This window comes from Arachis duranensis, chromosome 3, assembly GCF_000817695.3.
Source record: "Arachis duranensis cultivar V14167 chromosome 3, aradu.V14167.gnm2.J7QH, whole genome shotgun sequence".
Lineage (NCBI taxonomy): Eukaryota > Viridiplantae > Streptophyta > Magnoliopsida > Fabales > Fabaceae > Arachis > Arachis duranensis.
In genome coordinates this window covers 20849900-20865398 of record NC_029774.3, presented here as the reverse complement: position 1 = coordinate 20865398, position 15499 = coordinate 20849900, and the positions used below count along the sequence as shown (strand labels likewise).

The following is a 15499-nucleotide window of genomic DNA, read 5'->3' as shown; positions in this document are numbered from 1 at the left end:
TTCTACTGATTAGCGTGATTGCAATGATTTCAGTGTTGTTTTATTTATATTGTGTGTAAGCCCCAGTCAGCGTCTTCATTGGGGTCTTCGGGGAAGACTTGTGTAAAAGTTTGTTGACCGTGAATCTCATTCCAACTTGGCGTGCCAACTTACGTGTTACGTCGCACCCTAAATGGTTAGTGGTATCAGACTATCAGGTCAGATCTTAACAAAGTTTAATTTAAAGGTGACTGGCATGCTTCTAATTTTATGTTTTTAAGTAAAGTTAATATTTAAGAATTATTTAATAATTTAATAATTTTTAACTATTAATTTCACTAACTATACTTGAATCTTTACCAAATTTAAACCCCCTCCGCTACTAAAAGCCTTCACCCTTGTTTTTGTAAGATTTGCTAATGATGAGTACTTTCGAGAGTATATTTTATCAGTCATCAACTCAACTATGTTATAAATTTATAAAGTGTGTTTGACGGTAAATACAAGCTCAGTGTGGTCAAGATGTGTGTAGTTAATAATAAAAAATCTAACAATAATATTTAAAAAAATAAAAAATAATTTAAATATATAAATATAAATATATATAATTACCATTAATTATTATTAGAATTCCCTAATTTTTTGGTCTGCAAACATTTAAGTCCCTGATGATTTAAAAATACATCTAAGTCCCTAACTCCTTCAAAATCTAGACATATCGATTCCTGAGTTTAATTTGTCCAATTTTAAAAATTACGTGTGTATTCATATCAACTAAGTCAGTACAACGGGAGTCGATTCCTGAGTTTAATTTGTCCAATTTTAAAAACTCTCTCACGTGTGTATTCATATCAACTAAGTCAGTACAACGGGAGTCACATTTGATTTTTCTGTTGAGTCTGAGAGACCCAAGTGAACATGAGAGACCGATATATCCAGGTTTTGAAAGAGTTAGGGATTTAAATGTATTTTCAAATCTTCGAAAAGTTAAATGTTTGCGGATCAAAAGGTCATAGACCTATTTATCCTTTTCTCTTAAAATTATCTTATTTAACTTAATATTTATAATTTTATATATATAATGCACACATCTTGACCACACTAAGCTTGTATTATATATTTATATTTATAGTGTAAGTGAAAGGTACCAAAGACTTGGTGAAGTGTGGTTAAGAGAGAGGAAAAAGAGAGAGAAAAACTAGAGAAGAGAGAGTTGAGCATGGAAGATTTAGAGAAAATGAGATGTACTCTCCAGTACTCCCTTATTACTAAAATAAATTATATTTATACACATGTAAACGAAGTTCATGATTAGTGTCTGACTCTAACGGGTATAACAGCTCAGCTAACAGATTATATAACTGTTTTGTGTCCTCTACTGTATTGTGCTTAACACTCCCCTCAAACTGAGGCATAGTTCTGTCGCACGAAGTTTGGGTCTAAAGCTGAGGAATTGAGTTTGCGAGAATGATTTGATTAGAACATCTGTAATTTGATCATGGGAAGGAATGTGCACAACATGAATCAGTCTCAAAAAATAAGGTCAATTTCAAAGTGTTTGGACCTGTGATGGAGGATAGAATTTTTTGTCATCCACACTGTACTTTGGTTATCACAGTACAAGGTTGGAGCAAGATTTGTTAGGAGGTGCATTTCATATAACAACTTTTGCAACAAAATGATGTCAGTCAAAGCATCAGCCAAGGCCCGAAACTCGGCTTCTGAACATGATCGAGAAATTATTGCTTGCTTGTGGTTTGACCAGCATATAAGATTGATTCTAAGAAAGACACAGTATCCTGTGGTCGACCTCGATCATCCAAATTGGCAGCCCAATCTGAATTACCAAAGGCAATGATTCTGAATTCAGAACTTTTGTGCATCTAAAGTACCAGCCAGGTAGCGTATTATCCTTTTGACGACCTTCTAATGCTGCTTAGAGGGTAAATGCATATATTGTGAGACTTTATTCACTGCATAGATGATGTCTGGTCACGTTATTATGACATACTGGAGGCCGCCTACTATAGATTGGTATAGCGAAGGATTGTCAAACAAAGTGTCCACAGCTGTTGTGAGCTTTAAGCTACACATCATTAAGGTCAGAGCTGGCTTGGCATCAGAGAACTTTGTCCTCTTCAAAAGATCTTTGATGTACTTGGTCTGTCTTAGTGTCAGAGACTGATCGTTATGTTTTATAGCTTCAATATCTAAGAAAGAACTTATTTCTCCAAGATCCTTCAAAGTGAACACATCATCAAGCTAATTAATTAGCTCATCGATTTCAACAGCATTAGTGCCAATGACCAGTATATCATCAACATAGCTCAGAAGATATATTGTAGAATTGGAGCTGTGATGCAAAAACAATCACGGCTCAAAGAGCACTAAACTTGAGGAACCAAGCACGAAGAGCCTGTTTGAGGCAGTATAGAGCCTTTTCAAGATTGTAAACAAGCCTCGTGCCGAGCGTGTAGCGATCAAGTTGAACCATATGCACTATTTCAAACAAATCTCCATTAAGAAAGGCGTTATTGAAGTCAAATCGACGCACTTTCCAGCCAATGACCATAGCCACAAAAAGCACTGTCTCAACAGTGGATGGCTTGGCAACCGGACTAAAGACTTGATCATAGTCTAGCCCTTCTCGCTAATGAAATCCCTTCGCAACAAGTCTCATTTTGTATTTTTAACCTTTCCATCAGGTTTTCGCTTCATCTGAAATACCTAGTTGCATCCTATTGCCACATGCGCTGTTGTAGCTAGGACTAGCTTCCATGTTTTGTTTTTGAGGAGTGTTGCAAATTCCTCATCCATAGCATCCTTCTAGTGTGGTGGGGCGAGCGCTTTAGCCACTACCGTGGGCTCCTATTATGTGAGATCAGGAACTCATTCTTGCAGGAGTGAGGCAAACACTCTTGGTTTGAAGATTCCTGTCTTGCTCCAGGTTGTCATAGGGTGCATATTTCTTGGTGCATCTTCTGCAACAGCTTCAGAGTTATCAGCTAACCCTGTAATACGTTAGAGAAACACAGAAGTAGAGAGAGACAAATCGATATTAGTAGGTAATGAATAATTATTAACATAATCAATATTGGTAGGATTTGTAGAATTTTCTTGGACTGGTGATTGATTTGGGAAGGTCTCTAGAGGCGTGGATGACGCTACGATTAATGGAGTATAGGCTGAAATGTTGTGATTGGAGCTATGGTGATAGTTGTAAGGTTTGGGGGAGGAGAGATAGAGCTGTGTGGAGGTTTGGGATCACTGATTTTAAAGAACATGAATTTGTAAGGAAACTCAGTTTCGTCAAACAACACCATGCCTAGATATGTACAACTTTCCATTTTTATCCAAGCACTTATATTCCTGTGATGAGCCGAATATCTAAGGAAGATGCAGTTTTCAAACCTGAAGCTGAACTTGTGAGGTTGATAGTGTCTTAGTTGGGAAAAACAAGCACACCCAAACGTCCTAAGAAACTTGTAATAAGGTTCTTTGTGGTGAAATAACTCAAATGGAGACTTTTGAGAGGTGATTTGAGAAGGCAAGAGGTTGATGAGATGAGATGTTGTCAAGAGGCCTCATCCCAAAACTTGAGTGGCATGACTGCCTGAGCTAGAAGTGCAAGGCTAGTCTCTGTAACATATTTGTGTTTGTGTTTTGTTGTACCGTTCTGCTTGTGTATGTAAGGACAACTTATTCTGTAAGCTATTCCATTTTGAAGAAGAAACTACATGAATTTTTTGGAGAGAAATTCTTTAGCATTATCGGTTTGGAGGGTTTTGAGCTTATTTCCTGTTCGATTTTCCATTATTTGCTTGTATTGAGTAATGACTTGATAAACTCGTGCCTTGTTTTGGAGTAAGTAAACACTTGTGAACCTAGTTGCTGCATCAATGAATGAAATATAATACCTAAAGTCTGAGCTACTAATGATAGGAGTTGGTCCTTACACATTCGAATAAACAAGATCTAAAGAGTTATTATAAACTGTACTTGAATCAAAAAATGGAAGGTTATGATACTTCCCGTGACAACAAGCATTACACAATGATTTAATCACCAAACTTGACTGTTTATTAAATTTTCTAGTATTGACATTACATAGTTCCATAACTCTCTTTACAACCTTGGCTTTTGGATGTCCCAACCTTCTGTGACATACATCATACAATTCTGCACAACTACATGTATCAGCTGCACTAACTTTAATATCTCTATTATTGCCACTAGAGCTCTATCATTTTGATGTTCAACAACAAAAACAAGAACTTCTACAACCTTATTTATTTCACTTGAGCTACTAGTATCTTAGTTTGTAACATCAGACTCACTATGTTCTACAACTATACTATTCTTTAAACCACGACATTAGAAGTGCTTACAATGCAATTCGAAGCTCTTGAACTTTGTGAGTTTTGAGTAGGAACTTTATCAGGATTAGGTTGTTGCGCACAGTTTGTTGATGCAGCCTTTGCAATGATACCAATGTTATCACACTGATAAAGTCCTCCCCTAAGAGAGTCGTGGTGCAATGTTTCCCTAATATTCAAAAATCATGGTAATTTTTATTAATCATGGTAATCATATGTTAGACCTTTGTCAACCAACATAAAAATTTAGTCGAATCTTTATGACATAGATCAAATAAATTATTGCACTAAAACTAGGTTGTTGTTCGGAAGCAACGCATTGTATGGCTCGTATACAGTGTCAAATGAGCAAAAATTGATGCATTGGTGCCCATGTGTAATGTTAAATGAGAAAGGGTTCCACATTTTCATGAATGGATCATGGTAAATAAGCTAGTTCACAAAAAAAAAAGATAAAGGTAAAGGTCGGAGCAACAAAAGGTTGAGATTTGGTACCTGAAACATAAGCACTCTAACAGAAAAATCCATAATCCATGGAGGTGGTGGATACCATGACAAAGAGAAAACTTAACATCATATTCCTACAAGAAACAAAATAGGTCAGTGTGAAGTCTAGGGAGTTGGATACCTTCAGATTCAAACTTTAGTATATAGAAAAAGTGAAGAATAGGAATAGGGTAGGTATTATCGTGGATAAGCAGTGGAAGAAGGACATAGTGGATATTAAGAGGGTGGGTGTACGGATATTCTCTATCAAATTCGTGGTAGAAGGAGGTATTTTTCATGTGATTAGCGCCTATGCACTGCAAGTGGGTTTGGACGAGCAACACAAGATAAGAGTTTGGGAGGATCTCGAGAGTTTAGTTCAAGACATACCTTCGAGAGATAAGATTTTCTTAGGGAGAGATTTAAATGGCCATGTTGGAAGAAAAATGATTGGGTATGGAAGTATTCACGGAGGCCAGAGTTTCGGGTGGTAAATACTGAGGGTAAAACTATTTTGGACTTTTCTTCAACCTTTGACCTTCTTATCGCAAATACGTATTTTAAAAAGAGAAACAAATATCTTATAACCTATAGGAGCGGCATGACAAGCTCTAAAATCTACTTCTTCTTGTTGAGGAGAGTCGACCGAAAATTTTGCATTAATTATAAAGTTATTCAGGGAGAGAGTTTAACAACACAACATAGGATGCTCATCATGAATTTTTGTGTTGAGCAAAAGTTGAAGAAAAGATATCAGATGAAGATCTCATGGACAAGGTGGTGGCGGATGAAAGGTGAGGAACAAAGAAGCGTCTTAAGAAGGGTAGAAGAAGAGGCAAAGTGGAAAGAGAATGGAAGCACAGAGAAGATGTGAGGGAGATGACAGAAGTTATTATAAGAACATCAAAAGAAAGTTTTGGTGAATCTAAAGGGACAGGACCAAGAGACAAGGAGTCCTGGTGGTGGAGTGCGAGTGTATAAGAAAAGATAAATGCAAAAAGGGAGTGCTTTAAAGAGTGGTATTTGTGCCTTAATGTAGATAATTAGAAAAAATACAAGGCTGCTAAGAAAGAGATAAAAGTGGCTGTAAGTAAAGTAAGAACAAGAGCATATGAGGGTCTCTACCAGTCTTTAGGCACGAAGGAAGGAGAAAAAAGTATATATAGAATCACAAAGAGCCGTAAAGGAAAAACGAGAGACTTGGATCAGGTTAAGTGCATAAAGGATAAATACAGAGAGGTTTTGGCTCAAGATGAGAAAATCAATGAAAGATGAAAGAGCTACTTCTATGAGTTATTTAATGAAGGAAAGAAGACTCTACCGAGCCTTGGTCGATTTTGCACGAGGGAAGAAGATCAAAACTCCAACTACTATCGAAGGATTCGAGACTTCGAGGTAAAAGAAGCTCTAAAGCAGATGAAAAATGGCAGAACAGTAGGACCCGATAATGCTCCGATTGAAGTTTGGAAGGGCTTTGGAGAAAAAGGTATCAATTGGTTAACCAAACTTTTATTGAGATTTTAAGGTCAAAGAAGATGCCAAATGAGTGGAAAAAGAACACTTTGGTGCCTATCCAATAAGGGGGATCTATAGAGATAGAGAGGTATCTTAGTAATAAAAAAGATCTACATATGGTGTTTATTAATTTGGAAAAAGCATACGATAGGGTGCCAAGGGAAGTATAAAATAGTCACACTAAGAAACTAAATTGACCTTTATTCCCATCAATGACATTGCATTCATGCAGCAGAAGGCCGGTAGTTTCTGAAAAAAAAAATCAGAATATCTTATAAAATTATTTTTATCACGAAAAGTAAAAAAAAAATAAATACAGTTCCAATATTTGAAATTGCATCTCCAAACTTGACATAATTCTAGCAAAATTGAACCTAAATTGAGAAAATTAAAGGTTTTCAAGTAGATGTAGAAAGCATGGAGGGGATGGAATTTGAACTTGACCTATAAAGCTCTTTAAAAGTAATTGCTCGATAGACAAAAAGAATAAGTTTGAGTATGAATAATTATCAAAAGAATAATAATAGATTGACTACATAAAAAAATTATAATTTGTACCTTAAAAGAATCAATTTTGATAAAAAACGAAAAATACATTCTTATTCTATGAAGTAATTAAAAAAGAATAACAAATTAAAAAAATTAAACAAAATACTTTGGCTCTCAAACTTAGACTCATGAACCACAAAAAAAAACACTATATATAACTTTTAGGGTAAAAAACCTAATAAACCAATGGCAGAAAAAAATTACTCAAATCAGCCAAAACAAAAATTTTTTCAGCAATCCACCAACGAACAAATAAATATAATTCGAATCAACATGATTCGAACTGCAAATACAAGTAATTCGAAACAACTTGACTCGAATTACCTTTGAAAGGAATTGCATGTAATTCGAATCAAGTAGATTCGAATTAGGTGATTATAAATCGAATTGACTCGATTCAAATTAGTAGGCAAACGTGACTCAATGGAGTTCGAATTAACTTGATTCGAATTAGTGTGTTCCAGACCTGTATATATATGTGATGAACGTGAGTTGCTCTCAATATTGAGAGGTCAAATGGCTTGTGAGGACAGTTTTATAGTGTTGGTTCACCACAGAGGATCGATTAAGAGGAAAACTCGGTCAGGTGTCAAGTTTACCGATAAAGATCATCTCTGTATTATCGTCAGTTCTACGACGAGCTATGATGACCTTGCTAGGTCTGTACTGCAGAAACTAGGTCTGGACTGTGTTAAAAGGGTTAAGAAGTTTTTCTATCGCATTCCAATCACGGTGCTCCAAGATAGCGTGAAGTATGATTGTTTCACGATCGGGAGTGATGAGGACTTGCAGGCCTTGTTTCTCTATCGCCGGCAGTTTCCCGAAGTGCGGACACTGGAGCTGTTGGCAAAGCTGGTTGATGTGGTGTCCAGCTCGGGGGGCTCAAACCGGAATACCAACACTTTAGCGACGGTTGCCGGTTCTAGCTCAAGACCTGCCGTTGCATCTTCCTCAGTTCCCGCCTACGAGCCACCCGCCCCGGTTGTCGCCTCCCCTTCGTTCGCTGTTGATCTACACGGAACTTGTACCTACCTCCGTACACTGTGCTGCACCGGCTGGGGCTGGAGATGGATTGTTTGATGATGTAGAGGACAATGATGTCGAGCCGAATATGATTGCTGATGATAGTGGCGATGATATTGGAGCGAGTGAGCCTGCTAGTGCCGGTGGTGGCTCTAGCTCTGGCGTACAGCAGTACCATCCACATTTTTCATCTTTGGACCTGGATGCCATGAGACAGCCGGGGGTATCTGGGGAGGCTGCAGGATTTGGCGCTAGAGATGCAGAAGGATCAGCTGGTATGATAGAGTTCCAGGTTGGTCAGTAATTTTAGGATAAGGAGGATGCCCTGTTAAGTGTGAATACTTACAGCATCCGCCGAGGTGTACAGTACAAGGTTGTGGAGTCTGATTATCGCCGTTACATTGGCAAGTGTTATGAGTTCGGGAATGGGTGCACATGGTTAATTCGGCTGAGTCTCCGGCAGCGCAAGGGCATATGGGAGGTCAAACGTTACAATGGACCGCATACTTGTCTCGCCAGCTCTATCACCAGCGATCACAGGAGGTTGGATTATCATGTGATATCGGCATTCATTATGCCAATGGTTAGAGCTGATGCATCCGTTAGCATCAAGGTGCTCCTAAATGCGACTGCCTCGCACTATGGGTTCAGGCCGACCTACAGGAGGGTTTGGATGGCGAATCAGAAGGCTGTTGCACTCATTTATGGTGACTGGAATGAGTCTTACAACGAGCTCCCAAGGTGGGTGTTAGGAGTGCAGGTGACCATGCCTAGTTCTATTGCAGTTCTTCGGACTAGCCCTGTTCGAATTGGGGGACAGCTGGATGAATCTCAGGCTTATTTTCACAGACTGTTCTGGACTTTCCCACCGTGTATCGAGGCATTTCGTCATTGCAAGCCGTTGGTTAGTATTGATGGGACGCATCTATATGGCAAGTATGGGGGTACTCTGCTTGTTGCAATTGCACAGGACGGGAACTCCAACATACTCCCTGTTGCATTCGCACTAGTCGAGGGTGAGAATGCTGAGTCTTGGTCATTCTTTCTCTCCCACCTCCGTCAGCACGTCACCCTACATCCGGGTCTGCTTGTTATCTCTGACAGGCATAACGGCATCAAAGCCGCCCTTGAGGCTCCCGACGGGGGCTGGCTGCCTCCGGCTGTATACCGAGCTTTCTGCATTCAGCACGTAGCAGCAAATTTTGCCCTCACCTTCAAGGGTAAAGATGCAAGGAGGCTTCTCGTTAACGCTGCCTATGCTAAGACGAAGGTTGAGTTCGATTACTGGTTTGATATTCTTCGCTCGGAAGATCCGGCGATGTGTGATTGGGCAAACTAGATTGAGTATTCATTGTGGACACAGTATTGCGATGAGGGCCAGAGATTCGGTCACAAGACGACTAATATATCTAAGTGTGTGAATTCAATCCTCAAGGGTGTGAGGAACCTTCCTGTATGCTCCTTGGTGAAAGCAACGTATGGTCGGTTGGCCGAACTTTTTGTACGCAAGGGGAGAGAGGCGGAGGCCCAGCTGGGTACTAGACAACAATTCAGTCAACACCTTGTTAAATGTATCGAGGCCAACTTGAAGACGACAAGGTGCTTCACAGTTACTTTGTATGACAGAGACAACTTCGAGTACACGGTCGCAGAGACCATTCCTACTGGTTCTTTCTCCCTTGGTACCTACAGGGTCTCACTCGGATCTCAGACATGTGACTGCGGATACTTCCAGGCACTTCATTTCCCTTGTCCGCACGCACTGGCATGCTGTGCCTACTCACGAGTCACTTGGCACTCCTACGTCCACCCTGTCTATCAACTCATTAACGTTTTTAGTGTTTATCAGATGAAATTCAGACCTCCAATCCCAGAGGGTTTCTAGCCACCATATGATGGGCCGACGGTGATACCAGACCCGAACAAGAGGCGTGCAAGGGAGGGTCGTCCCAGGTCTTCTCGGATACGGACGAACATGGACGAGGCAGATCCAAACCGGCCTAAGAGATGCGGCTTATGTCGGCAACCCGGACACACTCGTCAGAGCTGCCCACAGGTTGGAGGTAGCCAGGGTATACAGTCATAGATGGGTAGGGTTGGTTTTGTGTTGTTTGATTTACTAGTGTCCGTTGTATCGAGTTTTAGTTTTTTAAGGGAAAAAATGTCGTACTTGCATATGCGTTGTATTTCTGCTGTTTTTAACGACCGTGAACTACTAAATAATTTAATCTGCCTCTCGAGTCTTTGTCGAACAGATTCTGGGTCATTTTCTCTGGGATTTGGTGGGGTGTGAAGAAGTGAAACTGATTCGTTTCTCCCTTGGTTTGAACTGCTTATATAGGCAGCTAACTAGTAATTCGAATCAAGTTAATTCCGACTACTTTTTGTGACCAACAGTGAATAATTCGAATCAAGTTAATTCGAACTCCATTGAGTCACATTTGCCTACTAATTCGAATCGAGTCAATTCGATTTATCATCACCTAATTCGAATTTACTTGATTCGAATTACATGCAATTCCTTTTAAAGGTAATTCGAATCAAGTTGTTTCGAATTACTTGAATTTGCAGTTCGAATCATGTTTATTCGAATTATATTTATTTGTTCGTTGGTGGATTGCTGAAATAATTTTTGTTTTGGCTGATTTGAGTAATTTTGTTCTGCCATTGGTTTATTTAGGTTTTTAACCCTAACTTTTAGTAACACGAAATTAGGGTAAAAAACCTAAATAAACCAATGGCAGAACAAAATTACTCAAATCAGCATTCTCACCCTCGACTAGTGCGAATGCAACAGGGAGTATGTTGGAGTTCCCGTCCTGTGCAATTGCAACAAGCAGAGTACCCCCATACTTGCCATATAGATGCGTCCCATCAATACTAACCAACGGCTTGCAATGACGAAATACCTCGATACACGGTGGGAAAGTCCAGAACAGTCTGTGAAAATAAGCCTGAGATTCGTCCAGCTGTCCCCCAATTCGAACAGGACTAGTCCGAAGAACTGCAATAGAACCAGGCATGGTCACCTGCACTCCTAACACCCACCTTGGGAGCTCGTTGTAAGACTCATTCCAGTCACCATAAATGAGTGCAACAGCCTTCTGTTTCGCCATCCAGACCCTCCTGTAGGTCGTCCTGAACCCATAGTGCGAGGCAGTCGCATTTAGGAGCACCTTGATGCTAACGGATGCATCAGCTCTAACCATTGGCATAATGAATGCCGATATCACATGATAATCCAACCTCCTGTGATCGCTGGTGATAGAGCTGGCGAGACAAGTATGCGGTCCATTGTAACGTTTGACCTCCCATATGCCCTTGCGCTGCCGAAGACTCAGCCGAATCAACCATGTGCACCCATTCCCGAACTCATAACACTTGCCAACGTAACGGCAATAATCAGACTCCACAACCTTGTATTGTACACCTCGGCGGATGCTGTAAGTCTTCACACTTAATAGGGCATCCTCCTTATCCTGAAATTGCTAACCAACTTGGAACTCTGTCATACCAGCTGATCCTTCTGCATCTCTAGCGCTAAATCCTGCAGCCTCCCCAGGTACCCCCGGCTGCCTCATGGCATCCGAGTCCAAAGATGAAAAATGTGGAGGGTACTGCTGTGTGACAGAGCTAGAGCCACCACCGGCACCGGCAGGCTCACTCGCTCCAATATCATCGCCACTATCATCAGCAATCATATCCGGCTAGACATCATCGTCCTCTACATCATCAAACAATCCATCTCCAGCCCCAGCCGGTGCAGCACAGTGTACAAAGGTAGGTACAAGTTCCGTTGAGATCAACAACGAATGAAGGGGAGGCGACAACCGGGGCGGGTGGCTCGTAGGCGGGAACTGAGGAAGATGCAACGGCAGGTCTTGAGCTAGAACCGGCAACCGTCGCTAAAGTGTTGGTATTCCGATTTGAACCCCCCGAGCTGGACACCACATCAACAAGCTTTGCCAACAGCTCCGGTGTCCGCACTTCGGGAAACTGCCGGCGACAGAGAAACAAGGCCTGCAAGTCCTCATCAGTCCCGATCGTGAAACAATCATACTTCACGCTATCTTGGAGCACCGTGATTGGAATGCGATAGAAAAATTTCTTAACCCTTTTAACACCGTCCAGACCTAGTTTCTGCAGTACAGACCTAGCAAGGTCATCATAGCTTGTCGTAGAACTGACGATAATACAGAGAGGATCTTTATCGGTGAACTTGACACCTGGCCGAGTTTTCCTCTTAATCGATCCTCTGTGGTGAACCAACACTATAAAACTGTCCTCACCAGCCATTTGACCTCTCAATATTGAGAGCAACTCACGTTCATCACATATATATACAGGTCTGGAACACACTAATTCGAATCAAGTTAATTCGAACTCCATTGAGTCACGTTTGCCTACTAATTCGAATCGAGTCAATTCGATTTATAATCACCTAATTCGAATCTTCGAATTACATGCAATTCCTTTCAAAGGTAATTCGAGTCAAGTTGTTTCGAATTACTTGCATTTGCAGTTCGAATCATGTTGATTCGAATTATATTTATTTGTTCGTTAGGGGATTGCTGAAAAAATTTTTATTTTAACTCATTTGAGTAATTTTTTTCTGCCATTGATTTATTTAGATTTTTTACCCACGAAATTAACTATAGAAATTAATTATTGATATGGATATCAATTTGTCATTAATTAATACACACGTGTATTATAGAGTATTTTAACAAAGCTATTTACGTTAGTATTATATTTATGACAATTAGAATTATAAATTTATGTTTAATTTTTTATTATTGATACTAATATTAATTTGTCATCGATTATGTTTGATTAAAAATTATATTATAATGATTGATAATTAATATAATTAGAATAATTAAAAATATTAATAATTGATAATTAGCTTAATTATTCATTAAATGCTAATTTCATATATAATTATAAAGATATTTTTTTAAGATAAATTAAGAAGAAAGAAATATGCATACTGGTATTATAATGCGCTATATTAACATATTAATGCTAAAATGCTACCCGTTGTAAAATAATATAATGATTATTAAATTATTGATTATTGATAATAATTGAATCACTAAAATACAATAAAAAATAATAATAATAATTATTATTATTAAAAATATATTTTTTGTGATAATTACTAAAAGATATAAAATAAAATATTAGAATTATTAAAAATCTCGATCTAAATCATCAATAAATTTTAATTTATGTATGATGAATTATATAATATTTTAAAAAAAAATAGTTGAAAAAAAAACCGTATGCAAACTGACACTATCAATATGTTTGGTGTCAAAATATAATTATTGAGAATAATAATATAGTGATAATAATTATTGATTATTGAATCACTAAAATATAAAAAAATTATAATAATAAATATTAAAAATATATAAAATANTTGAAAAAATGTATATAAATTATTACTAAAGTATGCTATATTAGTATATTTGATGTCAAAATAAAATTATCGTAGAATAATTGTAGAATAATATATCGATGAGAGTCATGAGACGAGACAAAATAATGGTAAGCTTTGTGTACAAAACCTAATTAAGTGCTGGTGGTGGTTGTGGCTTTTTATGCACGTGCAGTGGCGCAAAGAGTATACTACTGTCACTGCTCCTCAATATATAAAATATAAATATAAATTAGAGTCTAGAAAGTGTTATTCTTTTGCATTTGACTATTTGAGATTATTTTCAAAATCTTAAAAGTAGTATATGAGGGCGTATTACGAAAGGTCAAATAACTTCCTATATAAACAGTATATAGATAGAAATTAATGAAGATTTTTCTAAAAAATCATAAAATTAATATTTAATTAGGGTTTAGGTTCAATCCAATAATTTTTTTAACCCAACAAAAAAATTGGGTTTGGGTATTGGTTAAAATTTTTATACATGGAATTCGGTTTATATATTATTTATTTATAATGAAAAATGAGAAAAACTTACGTATCATACACTCCGATCCTTACATACAAGGGTATCTATGAAGATGAAATATTTATAAGAAAAGCCGACGTCTATTAATTAAAATAATGTAGGGCAAAAGAAGTTTCCGGTTACTAATTATTGACCATATTGACCAGTAGTGAATGATTGAATGCTAAATGCTTATTATAATAATAGACTGAAGGGTAATTTACATTAATTAAGTATTTGTTCATTAATATTACTCGGATATTTTGATTCAAGTTTGTTACATGCATATTCCATTTTAATCTATTTAAATGATATTAAAAAAAGTTTGATTTGTCTTTTTTACATAAATTGAATAAGTCAAATTCAATTTACAGAAAAGTTTAAAATTTTGCTATTTTACTTTTTTACTAAATCAATGTTCACAAATTCGATTTAAAGAAAAAAAAGAAAAAGCTTAAAGTAAATCGAATCTGACTAATATATTTTACACATAAGAATCAAAAGTTTTTTTATTAAATTATCATAGTGATCTCTGAAATTTACGAATTTCATCATTTTAAAATTTGTTATATTGATTTTTGAGATCTAGCTTCAGACATTATCATATTAGTTTTAAATTTATTTTAATATTGAGTTAATAAATAAAATGCTGAGCTAATTCTTTTTATTACGTTTTAATGCTTAAACAAGATAAAAATAAGACTATTTTAGAACATAAAAAAAAATAATATAATTTACACATCATATAATTTTTTTTAGTCTTATTTAAATACTAAAATAAAATGACATCGTTTAGTTCTATGTCCAGCATTATAAGTTAGAGTCCATTTAAAAAAAAAATTTTTTTATGAAAGTGATGTTTTGGTTCTTTTATTCTCCTTTCTTTGTGTTTTTTTCTCTATCCATTATTATTAAATAATAATGCCAATTTTAATTTAAAAAATATTAAAACCCAAATTTTTTATCGACTAACCAACAATAAAAGAACGGTTCGACAAGTATTTATAACATGCTATAATATCTTTTGTTGAATAATTTTTTTAATTATATGACAAGTGTTTTAAATATTCGTAATATGAGACGTACCGATTTTATTTGGTAGTTATTAATTTATATTTTTTTTAAATATTAGAATGTTTATTTTAAATTTATATATTTTTATTTTATTTTATTTATTTTATATATTAGATTGAACTTTATGTTAATAAATTTAAAATTTTTATTTTTAAAACGAATCTATTTCATGTTAGATAGAAAATTAAATAGAAGGTAAAGTATTTTTTTAATTTTTTTAATTTTAATGTTAGTATGTTACTATTGTTTTGTTGCTACTCCCCTCGCCCCTCCTTTTTTTTCAATAAGAAATCTAATGACAATAAATGGTTTACAAAAGATAGAAATTGCTGACTTGCTGGGTAGTTTGTATTGTAGTGTTGTGATTTGTACAATGGAGCATATAGGATTTAAGAAGTTATTGAAGGAGAACATGTGAATTGAGTGTGAAGAGTGAAAGAAGTATGGGTAATGTCTGTATGAAAAATGCTAAATTAATGATGATATATTTATATGAAAAATGTTTGAAACGACCATATAGGGATGCCTTTTTGTTTTGGCCATATA

The 15499-nt window shown here is 36.7% G+C and overlaps 2 protein-coding genes across 2 annotated transcripts; one reads left to right on the top strand and one right to left on the bottom strand.

Annotated features, from left to right (window-relative positions):
- Positions 1-8016: 8016 nt before the first annotated feature.
- On the top strand, positions 8017-9267 carry LOC107477937 (uncharacterized). The gene is made up of 2 exons (XM_016098033.1): positions 8017-8228; positions 8277-9267. The coding sequence occupies exons 1-2, from the start codon at positions 8017-8019 to the stop codon at positions 9265-9267; spliced, it is 1203 nt and encodes a 400-aa protein (XP_015953519.1).
- Positions 9268-9351: 84 nt separating this feature from the next.
- Positions 9352-11629, bottom strand: LOC107477938 (uncharacterized). Its single transcript, XM_016098034.1, has 3 exons — positions 11495-11629; positions 10684-11407; positions 9352-9614 (listed from the first exon to the last, which is right to left on the bottom strand). The coding sequence occupies exons 1-3, from the start codon at positions 11627-11629 to the stop codon at positions 9352-9354; spliced, it is 1122 nt and encodes a 373-aa protein (XP_015953520.1).
- Positions 11630-15499: the final 3870 nt, after the last annotated feature.